The following is a 15862-nucleotide window of genomic DNA, read 5'->3' on the forward strand; positions in this document are numbered from 1 at the left end:
TCCAAAATGAGATAGGTTATTATTTTATATGCACATGATACAAACATAACAAAAACTAAATTTGTTTTTAAATGCCACCAAGTAATTCATTATTTGCTTATAACTATAAATTTCTGAAAATATGTATATCATATTGTCACTTACCCTAGTTTTATGAACTTTCTTCCCTGTGCATTCCAATAGATTCTGAAAGGTTTGAATCTCAAAATTAAATCTGGAGAAACAGTAGCCTTGGTTGGCCCCAATGGCAGTGGAAAGAGTACAGCAGTCCAACTTCTGCAGAGGCTGTATGATCCTGATGACGGCTTTGTAAGTACAGCTAGCAAAACCGTGTACAGTCCATACAATAGGTCTTGGAAATACCACCTTTTACTAAGAGTTTACTGTTATGTCAACTTTTTATTGTTAACAGTGGAGCCAGGAGAGAAGCCATATTTTTTTTCCTTACGTGCATATTCATTTATTCAACAAATATTTATTAAGTGCCTACTATGTGCCTAGGTGCTGGGGATACATTGGTGAGCAAAGCATAAGAAATTCTGCCTTTACCAAGCTTACATTCTAATAGGAAGAGATAATCAATAAATTAAATAAATTATATAGTATGTTAGAAGGAAATAAATGCTATGGAAAATAATAACATAGTCATGTGTAGTACCCAGAACATATCAAACATTTCAGTTTCTCAAAACATCCCAGAAGAATGCTACCTGTAGAAAATATGCTCACATACTTCCTTTCTGTCATCCATAATGTTTCACTTAACTTATTCCCCCTTGTATATGCAGAGAGAATAAGATCAAGATATTTACAGGGGCATAATTCTTAATGCTACTATTCAAATATCCACTTTTATTTTTAAAAGGAAATCTACTCTCCTAGAGCCTGGTTTCACTTAATTATATTTCTTAACTCTTCATTTGGAATATACTAGACCCATGTGTCCATGATAATATTGAATAACATTAGATAAGCATTCCATTTATAAAGCAGTTGCATAAAATGCCCAGGCCTAGACAGACTACCAGAGTCAGTCAGAAGGGGAGACCCTGTGAGTTGTAATTATCAAACCCTGGCTTCTGTCATTGGCATATGTTGGGTGGTGGGTAATGATACTGTCTGTCGATGGAGAAGACAGCATTTATTTACTATTATTTATGGAAATGAATATAAGATGCTTTTGCCTTTTTCAGGGAAATGGGGTATTAAAAAGAAATAAGGAAGGAAGGTTATTTCCTAAAAAAAATTTAAGATCTTACCAGTCTTACAATACCAAAATTGGGGCCTCCCCTGGTGGCGCAGCCTCTGCAGCGCCGGTTCGATCCCCAACAAGGGTCCCACATGGCACGTAGACCTCTCCTGCCATGCCCGCTGCTCCCCTCAGCAGTGTATTTCGTCGCTCTGTCTGCTCTGTTCCCCGCTCTGGCTCTGGTGAATTCTCTCACCCTCCCGCGCTTCTGACCGTACCCAATGCTTGTATAAATAAATAAATAAATCTTAAAAAAAAAAAAAATTGAAGTCTGTAACGTGTTTACATGAAAATATTTGTCACTCCTAGAGTAAATAACTTTAAAATATCTAATTTATGGATCTTAGAATAAAGATATTTAGGTGTTTGACAAGATTGTAATCCATTTTTTTAGGCTTTGTATTTCCTGTTTGCCAGAAAAAGTCCATGGACAATATATATATTATAAATATTTGTCAAAATATAGTTAATCTTTGATTCCTGAAATACCTTGCTTCTCAGCTCATGTTTTAGACTAGTAAAAAACACTATAAAGCCAGTACAACAAAAGACAAACACAACATCATTGATTCCTTTGGATTGGCAGATCACTATAGATGGACAAGACATCAGAACTTTAAATGTAAAGTATTATCGAGAACATATTGGAGTCGTCAGCCAAGAGCCTGTTTTATTTGGGACCACCATTACTAACAATATTAAATATGGACGAGATGGTGTAACCAAGGAAGAGATTGAGAGAGCTGCAAAGGAAGCAAATGCTTATGAATTTATAATGGAATTCCCAAATGTAAGTGCACCACGTAACCTATGTCCTTAACTTAGAGATTGAGCACTGCAATATTCCAAAATAAGATAACAAAGCATTTAGTTTCTACAGAGTAAGGAATATGATTAGTTGTCTCATCAGTGAGAGAGCGTTATAACAAGCAAAAGAGGAAATGCATCATTGAAAAGTCAGTTTTTTAAAATCATATTTAGTTCTTACTGCTTATCACTACAAATGGAAAAGAAAAAAAATGAAAGATATGTTAAAATAAAACAAAGAAGTAGAAGACAGAATCATCACTCCACGCTGAGAAATGATGTCTGCAAAATGTTGAATTGCGAGGACATCTTGTGGCTAAGACAGGGAATAGCGTACACACGGGTCAGTTTAGTTTTGTGAGACGGTAAAAAGGAAAACGGATCGTTTTTTTAGAAGCACACGAAGGTAATAGTAAAAAAAAAAAAAAAAATTTTGAAATCGTGCTTGGAAAGAGATATAATGGACTAAAATTCTTGATCTGAGGACATAGATCAGATTCTAATGGGTATTTTAGAATTGATAGCTGTAATACCACTTATTTACATTTCTCGAAGTATTTGTCCATCAGTTACTACCTGAAATGGTTCTGGGGAGTATGGTAAAATATGTAAGGAGAGATTTGAAATTAAAATACAGACTAAGTATCACCATCCCATAAAATGATAATAAGTTCACTTTAATGAATCTGTTTTACAGACCACACACTGTGGTTTATAATAATTTTGTTTTTTCTTTTGTATGTTTTATAAAAACTTTTGTTGTGATAGTAATTAACTCATATCCCCATTACTGAGGATCATAATTAGGACAGCAAACTCACTAAAAGCTTCAGATCATTTCTTTGTGTTATAGTTTGGAAAAACACACACTTTCTTTCTTTACCACTCTCAATATCTTTTTTTCCTTCAAACATAGATGATCTTTAGTTTCCTATTTGGAATTAAGGAGCTTTACGGTGACTCTTAAATCCTACCCTATACCTTCTTGCATTTATTCGAAGCTCAAAGATGTCCCTTGCAGAAAATCTAACAGAAAATCCTGAAGATATAATCCAAAGAACAAATGAAAGGTATTATATTAGCTTATCATGATGGAAACTAATACTGCAGCTATGGTGAATCAGAGAAAGAAGAATTAAGTGTAATAATAAAAGTTTCATCACTCATAGCAGGAATTTAAAAAACCTAAATAAGGGACCAGGAAAAAGACTAAATAGTACAAAGTAAAAATCAAAATCAACAAGCAGCTATAAACCAGAGACACACTACAGGGATGGGGAGGGAAGAGGAGAGGAAGGACTAGAGTCAAAATAAGGGGGGGTGCAATTGTATGGGGAATATAACCAAAATGATAATGCATACATTGTGCAAAAATGAAAAATGATGTAAGAATTCTATAAAATAAAATATTAATTAAAAAATAATAAATAAAAGTTTCAGAAGTGGTTAACTCAGGTAGGTGGAAAAATGGGGAAGCTCAAAAGTAAATACCATTAGTTTTTCTATGATGCACTTATATTAAAATTAATATACTAAGATTAACTGACACTTGATAGCCTTTTTCCATAAAAAAATTTTAAAAATGAAAAAAATATATATAAAAATGGATAAAATATATAAGATATATAAGACATAGGACAATTGTTTCCAAGCATTGAGTTAGTAGTAGTTCAAGACCATGAGTCCTGAGAGAAAGGAAACACATGAAGATCTGTTTTAATGTGCGGCATTCCACCTGGGAACAAGTTTCTGACCACATGTCCTTAAAGTGGAATCCAGACAAAATAAGATAGTTCTATTCAGCTGTAAGACAGAGATCAGGTTTCAGGACAGCTAAAGCAACTGAAGAAGTAATGAGAGAGCTGTGGAGTTGAGGTGGGGAGTAGAAGACCATCCTTTTGGGGAGTCTTTGTCTGAGGAAAGAGTACACCCAAAGCCTAACAGAAATAGCAACTGAAAAGCTGAGAGTAAAGTGAAGCAGTGTATTGGAGATTTTGAAAGCACAGAGTAGTGAGATCACGTTAACATCCTTTTTTTTTTAATACCTCAGGCGTATAGCTTAAACACACACACATACACACACGCACATGCACACACATACACACGCCACACCTTAGGAATAAAGACCACGCCTCAGAGTAAAGCTGACTCTGGACCTGCCCTATCAAAGCCTAAAATCAAGCCAAGACAAGATCCCCAGAGGAGACAGAATTTGGAGTTGGGCCCTGCCAAGTTTTCAGACTTTCTGCAGATACACTGCAACAAAGCATAAAACCCAAGGTTACTCAGTTGAAGATGATTAATCAGTATTTGAATTGCCAACTAGAATAAAAATCAGCATTTTTAAAGAAGAAAATAGAATTCAGACTCTTTCTGTCTTATCATGAATAGTATGCAGGATATATTCTACAATAACTAGACATACTTTATTATAATTAGTCTTTATCCTGGAGACACACTACAGAGGGGGAGGAGAGAGTAGGATCAAAACAAGGGGGGGGTGGGAATTATATGGGGACTATAACCAAAATGAAAATGCATAAATTGTGCAAAAATGAAAAATGATGTAAAAAATATATAAAATTTAAAAAATAATAAAAAACAGGGGAACAGAATAATATGACCCATAGCAAGAAAGCAATCCTAAATATATATGTACTTAAAACTATGTATGTTTTACATATATATATGTACTTAAAATATATATGAAACTTAAAAGCTTCAAAATGCATGAGGCAAAAATCTAATATATTAAAAGGAGAAACAGACAAATCTACTATGCTAGTCAAAGGCTTCAGTACTTTATATATCAAGTAAACAAAAACTCAGCAAGTATGTATTGATAGGTGACCTGAACAATACTGTCAACCAGTTCATCTAAATGACATTTGTAGAACACTGCACCCAATAATAGCCAAATACTTCTCCTGGAGTGATCACTGAGATAAGCAATATTCTACTTCATTTAAAACAACTGCAATTTCAACAAATAAAAAACATATAAAATATATTCTTAGACCATAATAAACTATGGAAATCAATAACAAATATATCTGGAAAATTCACAAATATTTGAAAATTACATAAGATACTTCTAAATAATTTATGACTCTAAGAAGAATCCTGAAGGAAAAATAAAACTATTTTGAAAAAATAAAATACATGCAATGCAATGTGTCACTATTCGTAGAATACTTTAAGCACTGCTGTAAGAGAAACTTTTAACATCAAATGCTTACTTTAGAAAAGAAAAAAAGACGTAAAATCTATAAAATATGTTTACATCTTGAGAAGCCAAAGCAGAGTAAGAAGAACAGATCAAACACAAGGCAAGCAGAAGGAAGGAAATAATAAAAATTAAGAGGTGAAATTGAAAACTGAAAACCATTAGACACAAGCACTGACGCCAAAAGCTAATTATTTGAAAAGATAAATAAAATCAGTGAACACTAGCAAAGGCTAACAAGGGGGGTGGGAGAGAGAGAGAGAGAGAGAGAGAGAGAGATTTTACAAATATGAGGAATAAAAGCTACATAACTATCCCAAAGACATTAAAAGGTTTATATTGGAATGCTATGAACAATGCTATACCTATAGATTTGACAGCTTAAATAAAAGTCAGTGCTTTGAAAGATACAAATTACCAAAACTCACTCAAATAGAAATAACACTAAGATCTCTAACGTTGAAACTATCAACTGGGTCTCAAAATAATACTACTACTTATGGATGAAATAAAAATTCAAAGACAAAAAAAGCATCAAGAAAAAACCAAAAACATTTAATAATAAAGTTATATAAGAAGTGTAAGTCTTCTATGTGAAATATATAAAATATCATTGAGAAAAATTAAAGCTCTTAATAGAATGTACCTTATGTATTGATTTAGAGTCAATATTCATGAAGACATACATTCTTCTCAAATTGATAAATAAATTTGATGCTAACAATCTTTTGTGGGTTAACCAAACTCTAGTAAACAATACCTTAAGTGTGTGTGTGTGTGTGTGTGTGTAAATCGACATGCTAATTCCAAAATTTATTTGGAAAGTTAAAAGACCAAGAATAACCAAAACAATTCTGAGGAAAAAAATAACAAAACTGGAAGACCTTTGCTATCTAATTTTAAGGCAGCATTTAAGAAAATAGTAATAGTATAATGAAAGGCTTAATCAAGATCAGTGAGCAAAATAGAGAATACATGCAGAAATAAACCCACATATATCTAGTGAATTGATTTTTGACAATGTCAGTGTAATTCAGTGGGGCAAAGGAAATTCTTTCCAACAAATAATGCTGGAGCAATTAGATACCCATTTGAATAGAAAAAAGGTGAAATCTGGCCCATCACACCGTACATAAATACCAATTTTCCATGGACTGCAGACCAAATGTAAGAATTTAAACTTCACAAATAAAACCTTAGAAGAAAATATTCGTGACATTGAGATAAGAAAAATTTCTTAGATAGAAAAAAATCTAGTATTTTAAAAGATGATAAACTGGACTTTATCATAATTAAAACCTTCTCTCTAAAGTAAACCATATAGAACATAAGATGGCAAGACACAGGGTGAAAGAAAATACATACACAGATATAATGAGGGATGTGGATCGATACCAGCAATAGAATAATAAAACAAAAAAATAAACTGAGAAGTGGACAAAAACACGAACAGTATTTCATCAGAAAGAATCAAATAAACAATATACATATGGAAAATAATCGACATTATTAATCACCAGGGAAACCCAAAGTTAAAAACCACAATGCAGTACCAATTCATTAGAGTTGCCAAAATTAAATAGACTAACAGTAACTTTAGGCGAAGATGTAAAGCAACCGTATCTCTAGTTCATTACAAATAAAGTGAAATTGGTACAATCAGTTTAGAAAGCAATTTACCAGTTTATTATACTGTTAAACATGCATTTATGATAGCATTTTATCCTAGATACCAGCAGTTGAATGGATAAGCAAGTTCATATTGATATAGGTTGCCAGATCAAATACAAAATTTTTAAATAAATTTTTATTTCAAATATATAATGAGTAATGTTTTAATGAAAGTCTATTCCCCAATATTATATAAAACATGATTATATAAAGAGTATTCCCTATTTGAAATTCAATTTTTTTAATTTAATTATTTTTTTTTATTTTTAAACAACACTTGCTTCCCCCCACCCCCTCAGATTGAGTCCCCATAGAATTTCCTTCCCCAAGGCACCCATGCACCATCACCACAGTCCTCTGTGCTCCTCCCTCCCTTCCTCTGATTCCTCGCCCTCCTCCTCCCCTGCAGTATATCTCTCATTTATAATTGTCTGTTTTTGTTTTGTTGTGTTTTGTACTGTTACTTTTTTTTTACACCGATGTCTTATTTGCTTCCCCTATATTCCTGTTACAAGTGAAACCATCCAATATTTTTTTTTCCTTCTGGCTAATTTCACTGAGCATAATTCCTTCTAGCACCATCCACGTTGCTGCAAATGTAATGAGTTTATCCTTTTTGATTGCTGAATAATATTCCATTGTGTATATATACCACATCTTCTTGATCCAGTCATCTATTTTGGGCATTTAGGTTGTTTCCAGGTTTTGCCTATTGTAAATAGTGCTGCAATAAACATCTCAATGACATTCTTCAAAGAAATAGAACAAATACTGATGAAATTCATATAGAGCCATGAAAAACCATGAATAGCCAAAGCCTTACTGATGAAAAAAAGGACAAAGGAGGTATCACACTTCCAAACTTCCAGCTATACTACAAAGCCATAAAAATGAAAACAGTTAGGTATTGGAACAAAAACAGACACACAGACCAATGGAACCAAATAGAAAACCCAGAAATAAAGCCACACTTATATGAACAACTAATTTTTGACAAAGGAGCAAAGAATATGCAATGGAACACGGACAGTTTGTTCAATAAATGGTGCTGGGAAAACTGGACCTCCACATGCAAAAAAATGAAACTAGACCACTACCTATCACTGTGCACAAAAATCAACTCAAAATGGATAAAAGGACTGGACATAAGACCTGAAACCATAAAATATATAGAAGAAAATATAGGTAAAACACTACAAGACATACATCTCAGAAACATCTTTAAAGACTCATCAACCAAAGCAGTGATAGTGAAGGCAAAGATAAACACCTTGGATTATATCAAACTGAAAAGCTTCTGCACAGCAAAAGAGACATTAACCAAAACAGAGAGACATGCCATTGATTGGGGAAAAATCTTTGCACGCCATTCAACTGATAAGGGACTGATCACAAAGATTTACAAAGAACTCACATGGCTCAACAAAAATAAAATAAACAGTCCAATCAAGAAATGGGCAGAAGAACTTAAATGACATTTCTCCAAAGAGGAAATGCAAATGGCCAACAGGCATATGAAAAAATGTTCAACATCCCTTATAATCAGGGAAATGCAAATCAAAACCACACTGAGATACCACCTTACACCAGGAAGAATGGCACATATCAAAAAAACAAGCAACAACAAATGTTGGCGAAGATGTGGTGAAAAAGGAACTCTCCTATATTGCTGGTGGGAGTGCAAACTGTTCCAACCACTATAGAAAGCTGTCTGGAGGATCCTCAGTCTACTGAAAATGGAACTACCATAAGAACCGGTAATTCCCCTACTAGGGATCTACCCAAAGGACACAAAAACATTGATTCAAAAGAACACCTGTACACCTATGTTTATTGAAATTCAAATTTAACTGAGCTCCAATGGTTTTTATGTTTTCACTTGGTTTTGCTAAATCTGGAATGTAGCTTGACATTCAAAGCACAATACCACGTCCTCCAAAAGGAAATACTTAGGTGTAAGTCTAACAAAATATGTACAAGATATATATGAGGAAAACTATAAAACTCTAATGAACAAAATCAAAGAACTAAATTAATGAAGGAATATTCCATCTTTACAGATAGGAACAATCAACATTGCCTAAGTATCAGTCATTCCCAGCTATAGATTCAATGAAATTCTTGTCAAAATCTCAGCAAGTTATTTTGTGGAAATTAACAAACTGATTCCAAAGTTTATATAGAAAGACAAAAGACCCAGACAAGCCAACATAATATCAAGGAGAATAAAGTTAAAGGACTACACTATCTGACTTAGAGACTTATTATAAAGCTGTAGTAATCAAAACAGTGTGATACAGTCAGGCACCATTTGATGACATTTCAGTCAACGATGGATCACAGAGACAGTGGTCCCAATGGACTGTACTAGATCGGTATATAGCTATACCATGTAAGTTTGTGTAATTACACTCTTACAACATTCACACAACAACAATATCACCTAATGACTCATAGACTGTCCAGAACTAGATCCATGTAAATATAACCAACAGATACTTAACAAAGGCACAAAGACATTACATGAGAACAACAACTGTCTTTTCAATTAATGGTTCTGAAACAAGTGGACATATACACGCAAAAAAAATTTTTTTTTTTTTACATAGACCTTACACCCTTCTCAAAAACTATAAAATGGGCTTTTTGGTCCTGAAGCGGGGTAGGTATCGCTGTTGCTGCTCGGCTTGAATTCAGAAACGTAGCCGGACATGGGGCTGGAGGACGAGCGAAAGATGCTAGCCGGGTCTGGAGATCCCAAGGAGGAGGAAGCCGAGGAGGAGGAATTAGTGGATCCCCTGACAACAATGAGAGAACATTGAGAGCAGCTGGAGAAATGTGTAAAGGCTCGGGAACGACTAGAGCTCTGTGATGAGCATGTATCCTCCCGATCACAGACAAAGGAGGATTGCACTGAGGAGCTCTTTGACTTCGTGCATGCAAGGGACCACTGCGTGGCCCACAAACTCTTTAACAGCTTGAAGTAAATGTGCAGCCTCATTCGCCCCAGCTTTCGTCACCGGGGTATCAGGATAATTCCTTATGATTTTGAACATGCCATTTAGTTCTTATTTGTGTAAGTTCATGTGAAACTTGTGGATTTGAATTTACACAGTAGTCTGTGTAATTAACAGTATTTCATCTTAATAAAGTCCTATTATCTGCAAAAAACCCCACAAAACTATAAAATGGGTCATAGGCCTAAATATGAAATACAAAATTATGAAACTTCTAGGAGATAATTTAGGAGGAAGTTTAGATGATATTGGATATGGCAATGGTTTTTTAATATACTTTTTTTTTTTTTTTAAATAGAGGCATGTTTTATTTATTTATTTGTTTGTTTGTTTGCTTGTTTTCTTTATACATGCACTGGGTACAGTCAGAAGCACGGGAGGGTGAGAGAATTCACCAGAGCCAGAGCGGGGAGCAGAGCAGGCAGAATGACGAAGTACACTGCTGAGGGGAGCAGCGGGCGGCAGGAGAGGTCTGCGCGCCATGTGGGACCCTCCTCCGGTGGCCGGGGAGCAGCCGGGGATCGAACTGGTGCCGCAGAGGCCGCGGGCAGCTTCGCAACCCAGCGCTCAACCGCTGCGCCACCGGGGAGGCCCACAATGGTTTTTTAGATACTGCACCAAAGAACATACCATGCAAGAAGTAATTAATAAGTTATACTTCATCAAATTAAAAACAGCTCTGTGGAAGACAATGTGAAAAGAATGAAAAGACAAAGACACATAAAGGACTAGAATCCAAAAATGTATAGAGAACTCTTGAAAAAATAAGAAAACAGTCCTATTAAGAAACGGGCCAAAAACCTTAACAGACATCTTACTAAAGAAGATATTTGGATGGCAAATAAGCAAATTAAAAGATAATACTTATCATATGTTTATCAGAAAAATGTATATTAAAATAACAACAACATACCACTGCACTCCTATTGGAATGACCAAACCCCAGAATAATGACAATAAAAAATACTGATGAGACTGTAGAGCAACAAGAGTTCTCATTCATTGCTGGTGAGAATGTAAAATGGTACAGCCATTTTGGAAGACAGTTTGATAATTTCTTGTAAAACTACACATTCTTAACCATAAGATCCTTTAACTGTGTCCACAGCAGCTAAAAACTTATGTCAACACAAAATCCAAAACACACGAATAAAGCAGCTTTATTCATAATTGCCAAGGGTTGGAAGAAACCCAAATATCCTTTATTAGGTGAATGGATAAATGAATTGTGTTATTTGTGAAATGAAGCAATGGAATATTATCCAACACTAAAAAAGAACTGTGCTGTTCAGCCATGAAAAAAGACATGGAGGAACTTTTTTTTTTTAATTTTTATATTCCCCATACAATTGCAACCCCCTGATTTTGATCCCAAACCCTCCTTTCCGTCCCACCCCCAAAGTGTGTCTCTGGTTCGTAGTTGTTCGTTGATTTTGATTTTTTTCTTTCTTATAGTTATTCTTTTTCCTGGTCTCTTATTTAGGTTTTCTAGATTCCTGTTATGAGTAAGATCATCTGGTATTTTTCTTTTTCTTTCTGGCTTATTTTGCTGAGCATGATCCCTTCCAGCTCCATCATGTTGCTGCAAATTGCATGTGTTTATCTTTTTTGAATGCTGAGTAATATTCCATTGTGTATATGTACCACATCTTCTTGATCCAGTCATCTATTTTTGGGCATTTGGGTTGTCTCCAAAGCTTAGCTATTGTAAATTGTGCTGCTATAAACATAGGGGTGCAGGTACCCTTTTGTTTTTGCTTTGTTTTGTTTTGTTTTTTAAATTTTATTTTTATATTCCCCATACAATTGCAACCCCCTTATTTTGACCCCAATCCCTCCTTTCCCTGCCCCCCCACCCCCCATAGTGCAGGTACCCTTTTGAATTAATGTTTCTGTGTCCTTTGGGTAAGTACCTAGAAGTGGAATTGCTGGATCATATGGAAGCTCTATCTTTAGTAGGTTGAGGAATCTCCACACAGCTCTCCATAGTGGTTGGACCAGTTTGCACTCCCACCAACAGTGCAGGAGAGTTCCTTTCTCTCCACACCCTCACCAACATTTGTTGTTGCTAGTTTTTTTAATATGTGCCATTCTCACTGGTGTGAGATGGTATCTTATTGTAGTTTTGATTTGCATTTCCCTGATTATAAGGGATGTTGAACATTTTTTCATATGCCTGGTGGCCATTTGCATTTCCTCTTCAGAGAAGTTTCTTTTTAGCTCTTCTGCCCATTTTTTGACTGGATTATTTTCTTTGTTTTTGTTGAATCTTATCTGCTCTTTGTAGATTTTTGTGGTCAGTCCTTCATCATTAGTGTTGGGTACAAAAATGTTCTCCCAGTTGGTGGGGTTTCTCTTTGTTTTGGTTATTGTCTCTCGCTGAACAGAAGCTCTTTAATTTGATGTAGTCCCAGCTGTTTATCTTTGCCTTCACTATCACTGCTTTGGGTGATGCATCTGTAAAGATGTCTTTGAGGTGCATGTCATGTAGTGTTTCGCCTATATTTCCTTCTATATATTTTATGGTTTCAGGTCTTATGTCTAGTTCTTTAATCCATTTTGAGTTGGTTTTTGTGCATGGTGTGAGGTAGTAGTCAAGCTTCATTCTTTTGCATGTAGCGACCCAGTTTTCCCAGCACCATTTATTGAACAAACTTTCTTTGCTCCAGTGCATATTCTTTGCTCCTTTGTCAAAGATTAGTTGACCATAGATCTGTGGGTTTATTTCTATTCAGTTCCACTGGTCCGACATGGAGGAACTTTAAATGCATATTACTAAGTGAAAACAAGACAGTCTGAAAAGGTTCATACTTTAGGATTACAACTGAGAATTGGAATTCGCATTCTAATTCCTGAGATTGTAGAGAAGATTATGCTATGGAGATAATTAAAAAGACTAGTGTAAAGATTAATAGATAGAGCACAGAGGATGTTTATTGCAAGAAAAATGCTCTGTATGATAGTATAATGATGTAATAAGAGCAGTTTTAAGTTCAAAGCAAAATTACGAGAAAAAGAGAAAGTTTCCAGATACCCCTCCTCCCTCAGATGCATAGTTATCATTATCAACATCCCCTGCCAGAGTGGCACCTTTGTTATAACTGATGAACCTAGACTGACAGATCATAATCACCCTTAAATCCATAGTTTACATTAAGATTCCCTCTCAGGGTTGGGCATTTTATGGCTATGGACAAATGTATAATGATGTGTATATCATTGATATCAATGAATCCTAATGTAAACTATGGACTTAAGGGTGATTATGATCTGTCAGGTTCATCAGTTATAACAAAGGTGCCACTCTGGCAGGGGATGTTGATAATGATAACTATGCATGTGAGGGAGAAGGGGTATGTGGGAACTTTCTCTTTTTCTCTTAATTTTTCTTTGAACCTAAAACTGCTCTAAAAAATAGCCTTTTTTAAAAAGTTTCATCATATGAAATTCTAGAGCAAATATCTATAGTATCTAATTTGTTAAAGATGCATATAGCCAGAAAAAGTGAAAGAAGACCTAAAAGTCTCCCAAGATTGAAAAGTCTTGCAGTAATTTTTACATCCTATTTTTCAGAATATGCAATAAGGTAATTGTGGAAAATATATTAAATTGCTAATAAACATTTCAAATTATAGTTATGTATTTGTGTTAGCATGGTTCTTTTAAAGATACCAGTATATCCTAAGATTGTCTTAAAAACTTCCAAAATTGCTTCAAATTATCATTAATTTTTCTATAAACTCTCAGTTATCATATTTCCTAGTTTCTTTTAGGCCTAACTAAATTTTCTTTGGTTAGTCCTTTCTTCACGAGATTCTTTTTTATATACAATTGTTTGGTTATATGAAGAACAAATCAAAGGTCAAAATCAGCCAGACTGAAGTAGTGAGTACGCTGATATCAAACCACAACTGTAATTATTTTTTGTTCCAATCATTTGATCATGCTCTTTTCTGTCTCTGTGCTCTTTCCTATTTATCATTAGAAATTTAATACCTTGGTAGGGGAAAAAGGAGCTCAAATGAGTGGAGGACAGAAACAAAGAATCGCAATTGCTCGAGCTTTAGTTCGAAACCCCAAGATTCTGCTCTTAGATGAGGCTACATCTGCCCTGGATACAGAAAGTGAATCGCTTGTTCAAGCAGCATTGGAGAAGGTAAGTGAACGGTTGTATTTCTTACTTCAGTATTCCTGGTTTAGCATTATTTTAAAATACAAGAAAATATGGCTCTATAGAAAATCATTTATTAAGTTTGGAATCCTCAAGATATGGATGGAGGGTGTTCACCCTTTTAAACATTTGTTTAGTATTTATAGGAAATAATTTGGAAGAGAAGAGATCCTATACTTGGTGTTAAAAATATATATGAAGCTGATGTCCAAGCAGCCATGGTATATATGCTCTCATTCCACTATGTCTTTACTTCCCACTCTCCCAAAATCTCCATCGTGACTATAACCATATCCACCAATTGCCTCTTCCAGGCACACCTGTGGGATTCTCTTCCCTGACCACTTTTCCTTGTAGGGCAGCCAGAGAGTGGTCATTTTAACTTCATTCCATCTCAAGTAGAGAAGCATTCGTGTGGTTTGCCCTGACTTTGAACCTTCCTCCTCCAACTGCCCTGAACCCGCAAATATTGCCCTGACCTCCTGTTTACTATAAGATGCTGCAACCAAACTTAGCTCAGGCTTTTAAAATAAACTGTTAATTGGCAACATAATAACTAGTAAAAAGTTTTCCATTACTGGTGAAAATGGAATCTGTATCATAAATGAAGAAAGATGAATGCAGACCATTTTTAAATTACTGTTCCAATTTATACAAAACAGGCATGTGTACATGTGGATATAAAAGAAGGAACAATGCATGAAAATAATAGTAGTTATGCGGCAGAATTGTAGGGGAATTAAGGATTGTTTTTAAATTTTTTTTCAGTTTTTAAAGAGGCGAGAAGATAAAATCAACACTGTAGGGATATATAGGTATGAAACTGCTTTAAGTAAGGTCTGCTGGTCTTTTCTGGGATGAGTATAAGTGGTAAATGGGGTGACAAATAGAACAATAAGCTTGATTATTTATATAAACTGCAGTTTATCAGAAAATGACTCATGGTGAAGAGGAGAATTAAAATACAGAAATAGTAATGAAAACTCTATCACCATGAGATTCCTCTACATCTACTACATACTGTAGTTGTGGAATCAAGCTTTTAGAGAGGTCCCTACCTAAAGAGGGGAAGGAATAGAGCAGGTCTTATTTATGCTAAGAACTCCCAGACCCTGATGCCTAATACAACCTGATCTGTAACAGTCACCAGATTTTATCTAAAAGTGACACCCATTCACTAATCAATCAAAGAAGGTGCAATAAAATGTATTCCTCCTCTTGGGTGAAAGCTACATGCACTCCCCTCCACAGCCTACCCTCACATATTCTTCCCATTACCTCCTCTCCATTGCCCCATTGTCTTCCTTTTAAATGAAATTCTAGAATAGTAAAACTAATCTATAGTAATAAAATATCCAATCAGTATTTTCCTGGGATGTCGGGTAGGTTTTCAGTAAAAAGGAGCATGAAGGAACTATCATTCTTGTTCTTACTTGTATTATTGCAATTGATTCCTTCTTCAATCCATGCCATTTCCAATCAGGGCTCAACACAGCAACCAGGTATTGCCATTAAAAATAAATTTGATCATGTCATGCTTCTGCTTCAAATCCTCCAATGAGTCCCTAGCTCAATCTTTCAGTAATCTAAATTACTAGGTTACTTTCAGTAATCTAAAGAGTTCTAAGGAGTGCCAAGCTCCTTCTGGAACCTATCACACGATTCCCCACCCACACGGAACTTTCTTTGAACATCCAGTCATAGCATTTTTCATCAGCTAA

At 35.0% G+C, this 15862-nt stretch overlaps 1 protein-coding gene and 1 pseudogene across 1 annotated transcript in view; both read left to right on the forward strand.

Annotated features, from left to right (window-relative positions):
* Nucleotides 1-15862, forward strand: part of ABCB5 (ATP binding cassette subfamily B member 5) — a 99295-nt gene that overhangs the window by 19390 nt on the left and 64043 nt on the right. The window contains exons 11-13 of the mRNA XM_054691917.1: nt 184-309; nt 1836-2039; nt 13956-14126. Of these exons, the coding sequence (XP_054547892.1) occupies nt 184-309; nt 1836-2039; nt 13956-14126 (501 nt within the window). The remainder of the gene's footprint in view (nt 1-183; nt 310-1835; nt 2040-13955; nt 14127-15862) is intronic.
* On the forward strand, nt 9606-10051 carry LOC119248263 (cytochrome b-c1 complex subunit 6, mitochondrial-like; annotated as a pseudogene).

This window comes from Talpa occidentalis, unplaced genomic scaffold (genome assembly GCF_014898055.3).
Source record: "Talpa occidentalis isolate TD23 unplaced genomic scaffold, MPIMG_talOcc4v2.1, whole genome shotgun sequence".
Taxonomy (NCBI): domain Eukaryota; kingdom Metazoa; phylum Chordata; class Mammalia; order Eulipotyphla; family Talpidae; genus Talpa; species Talpa occidentalis.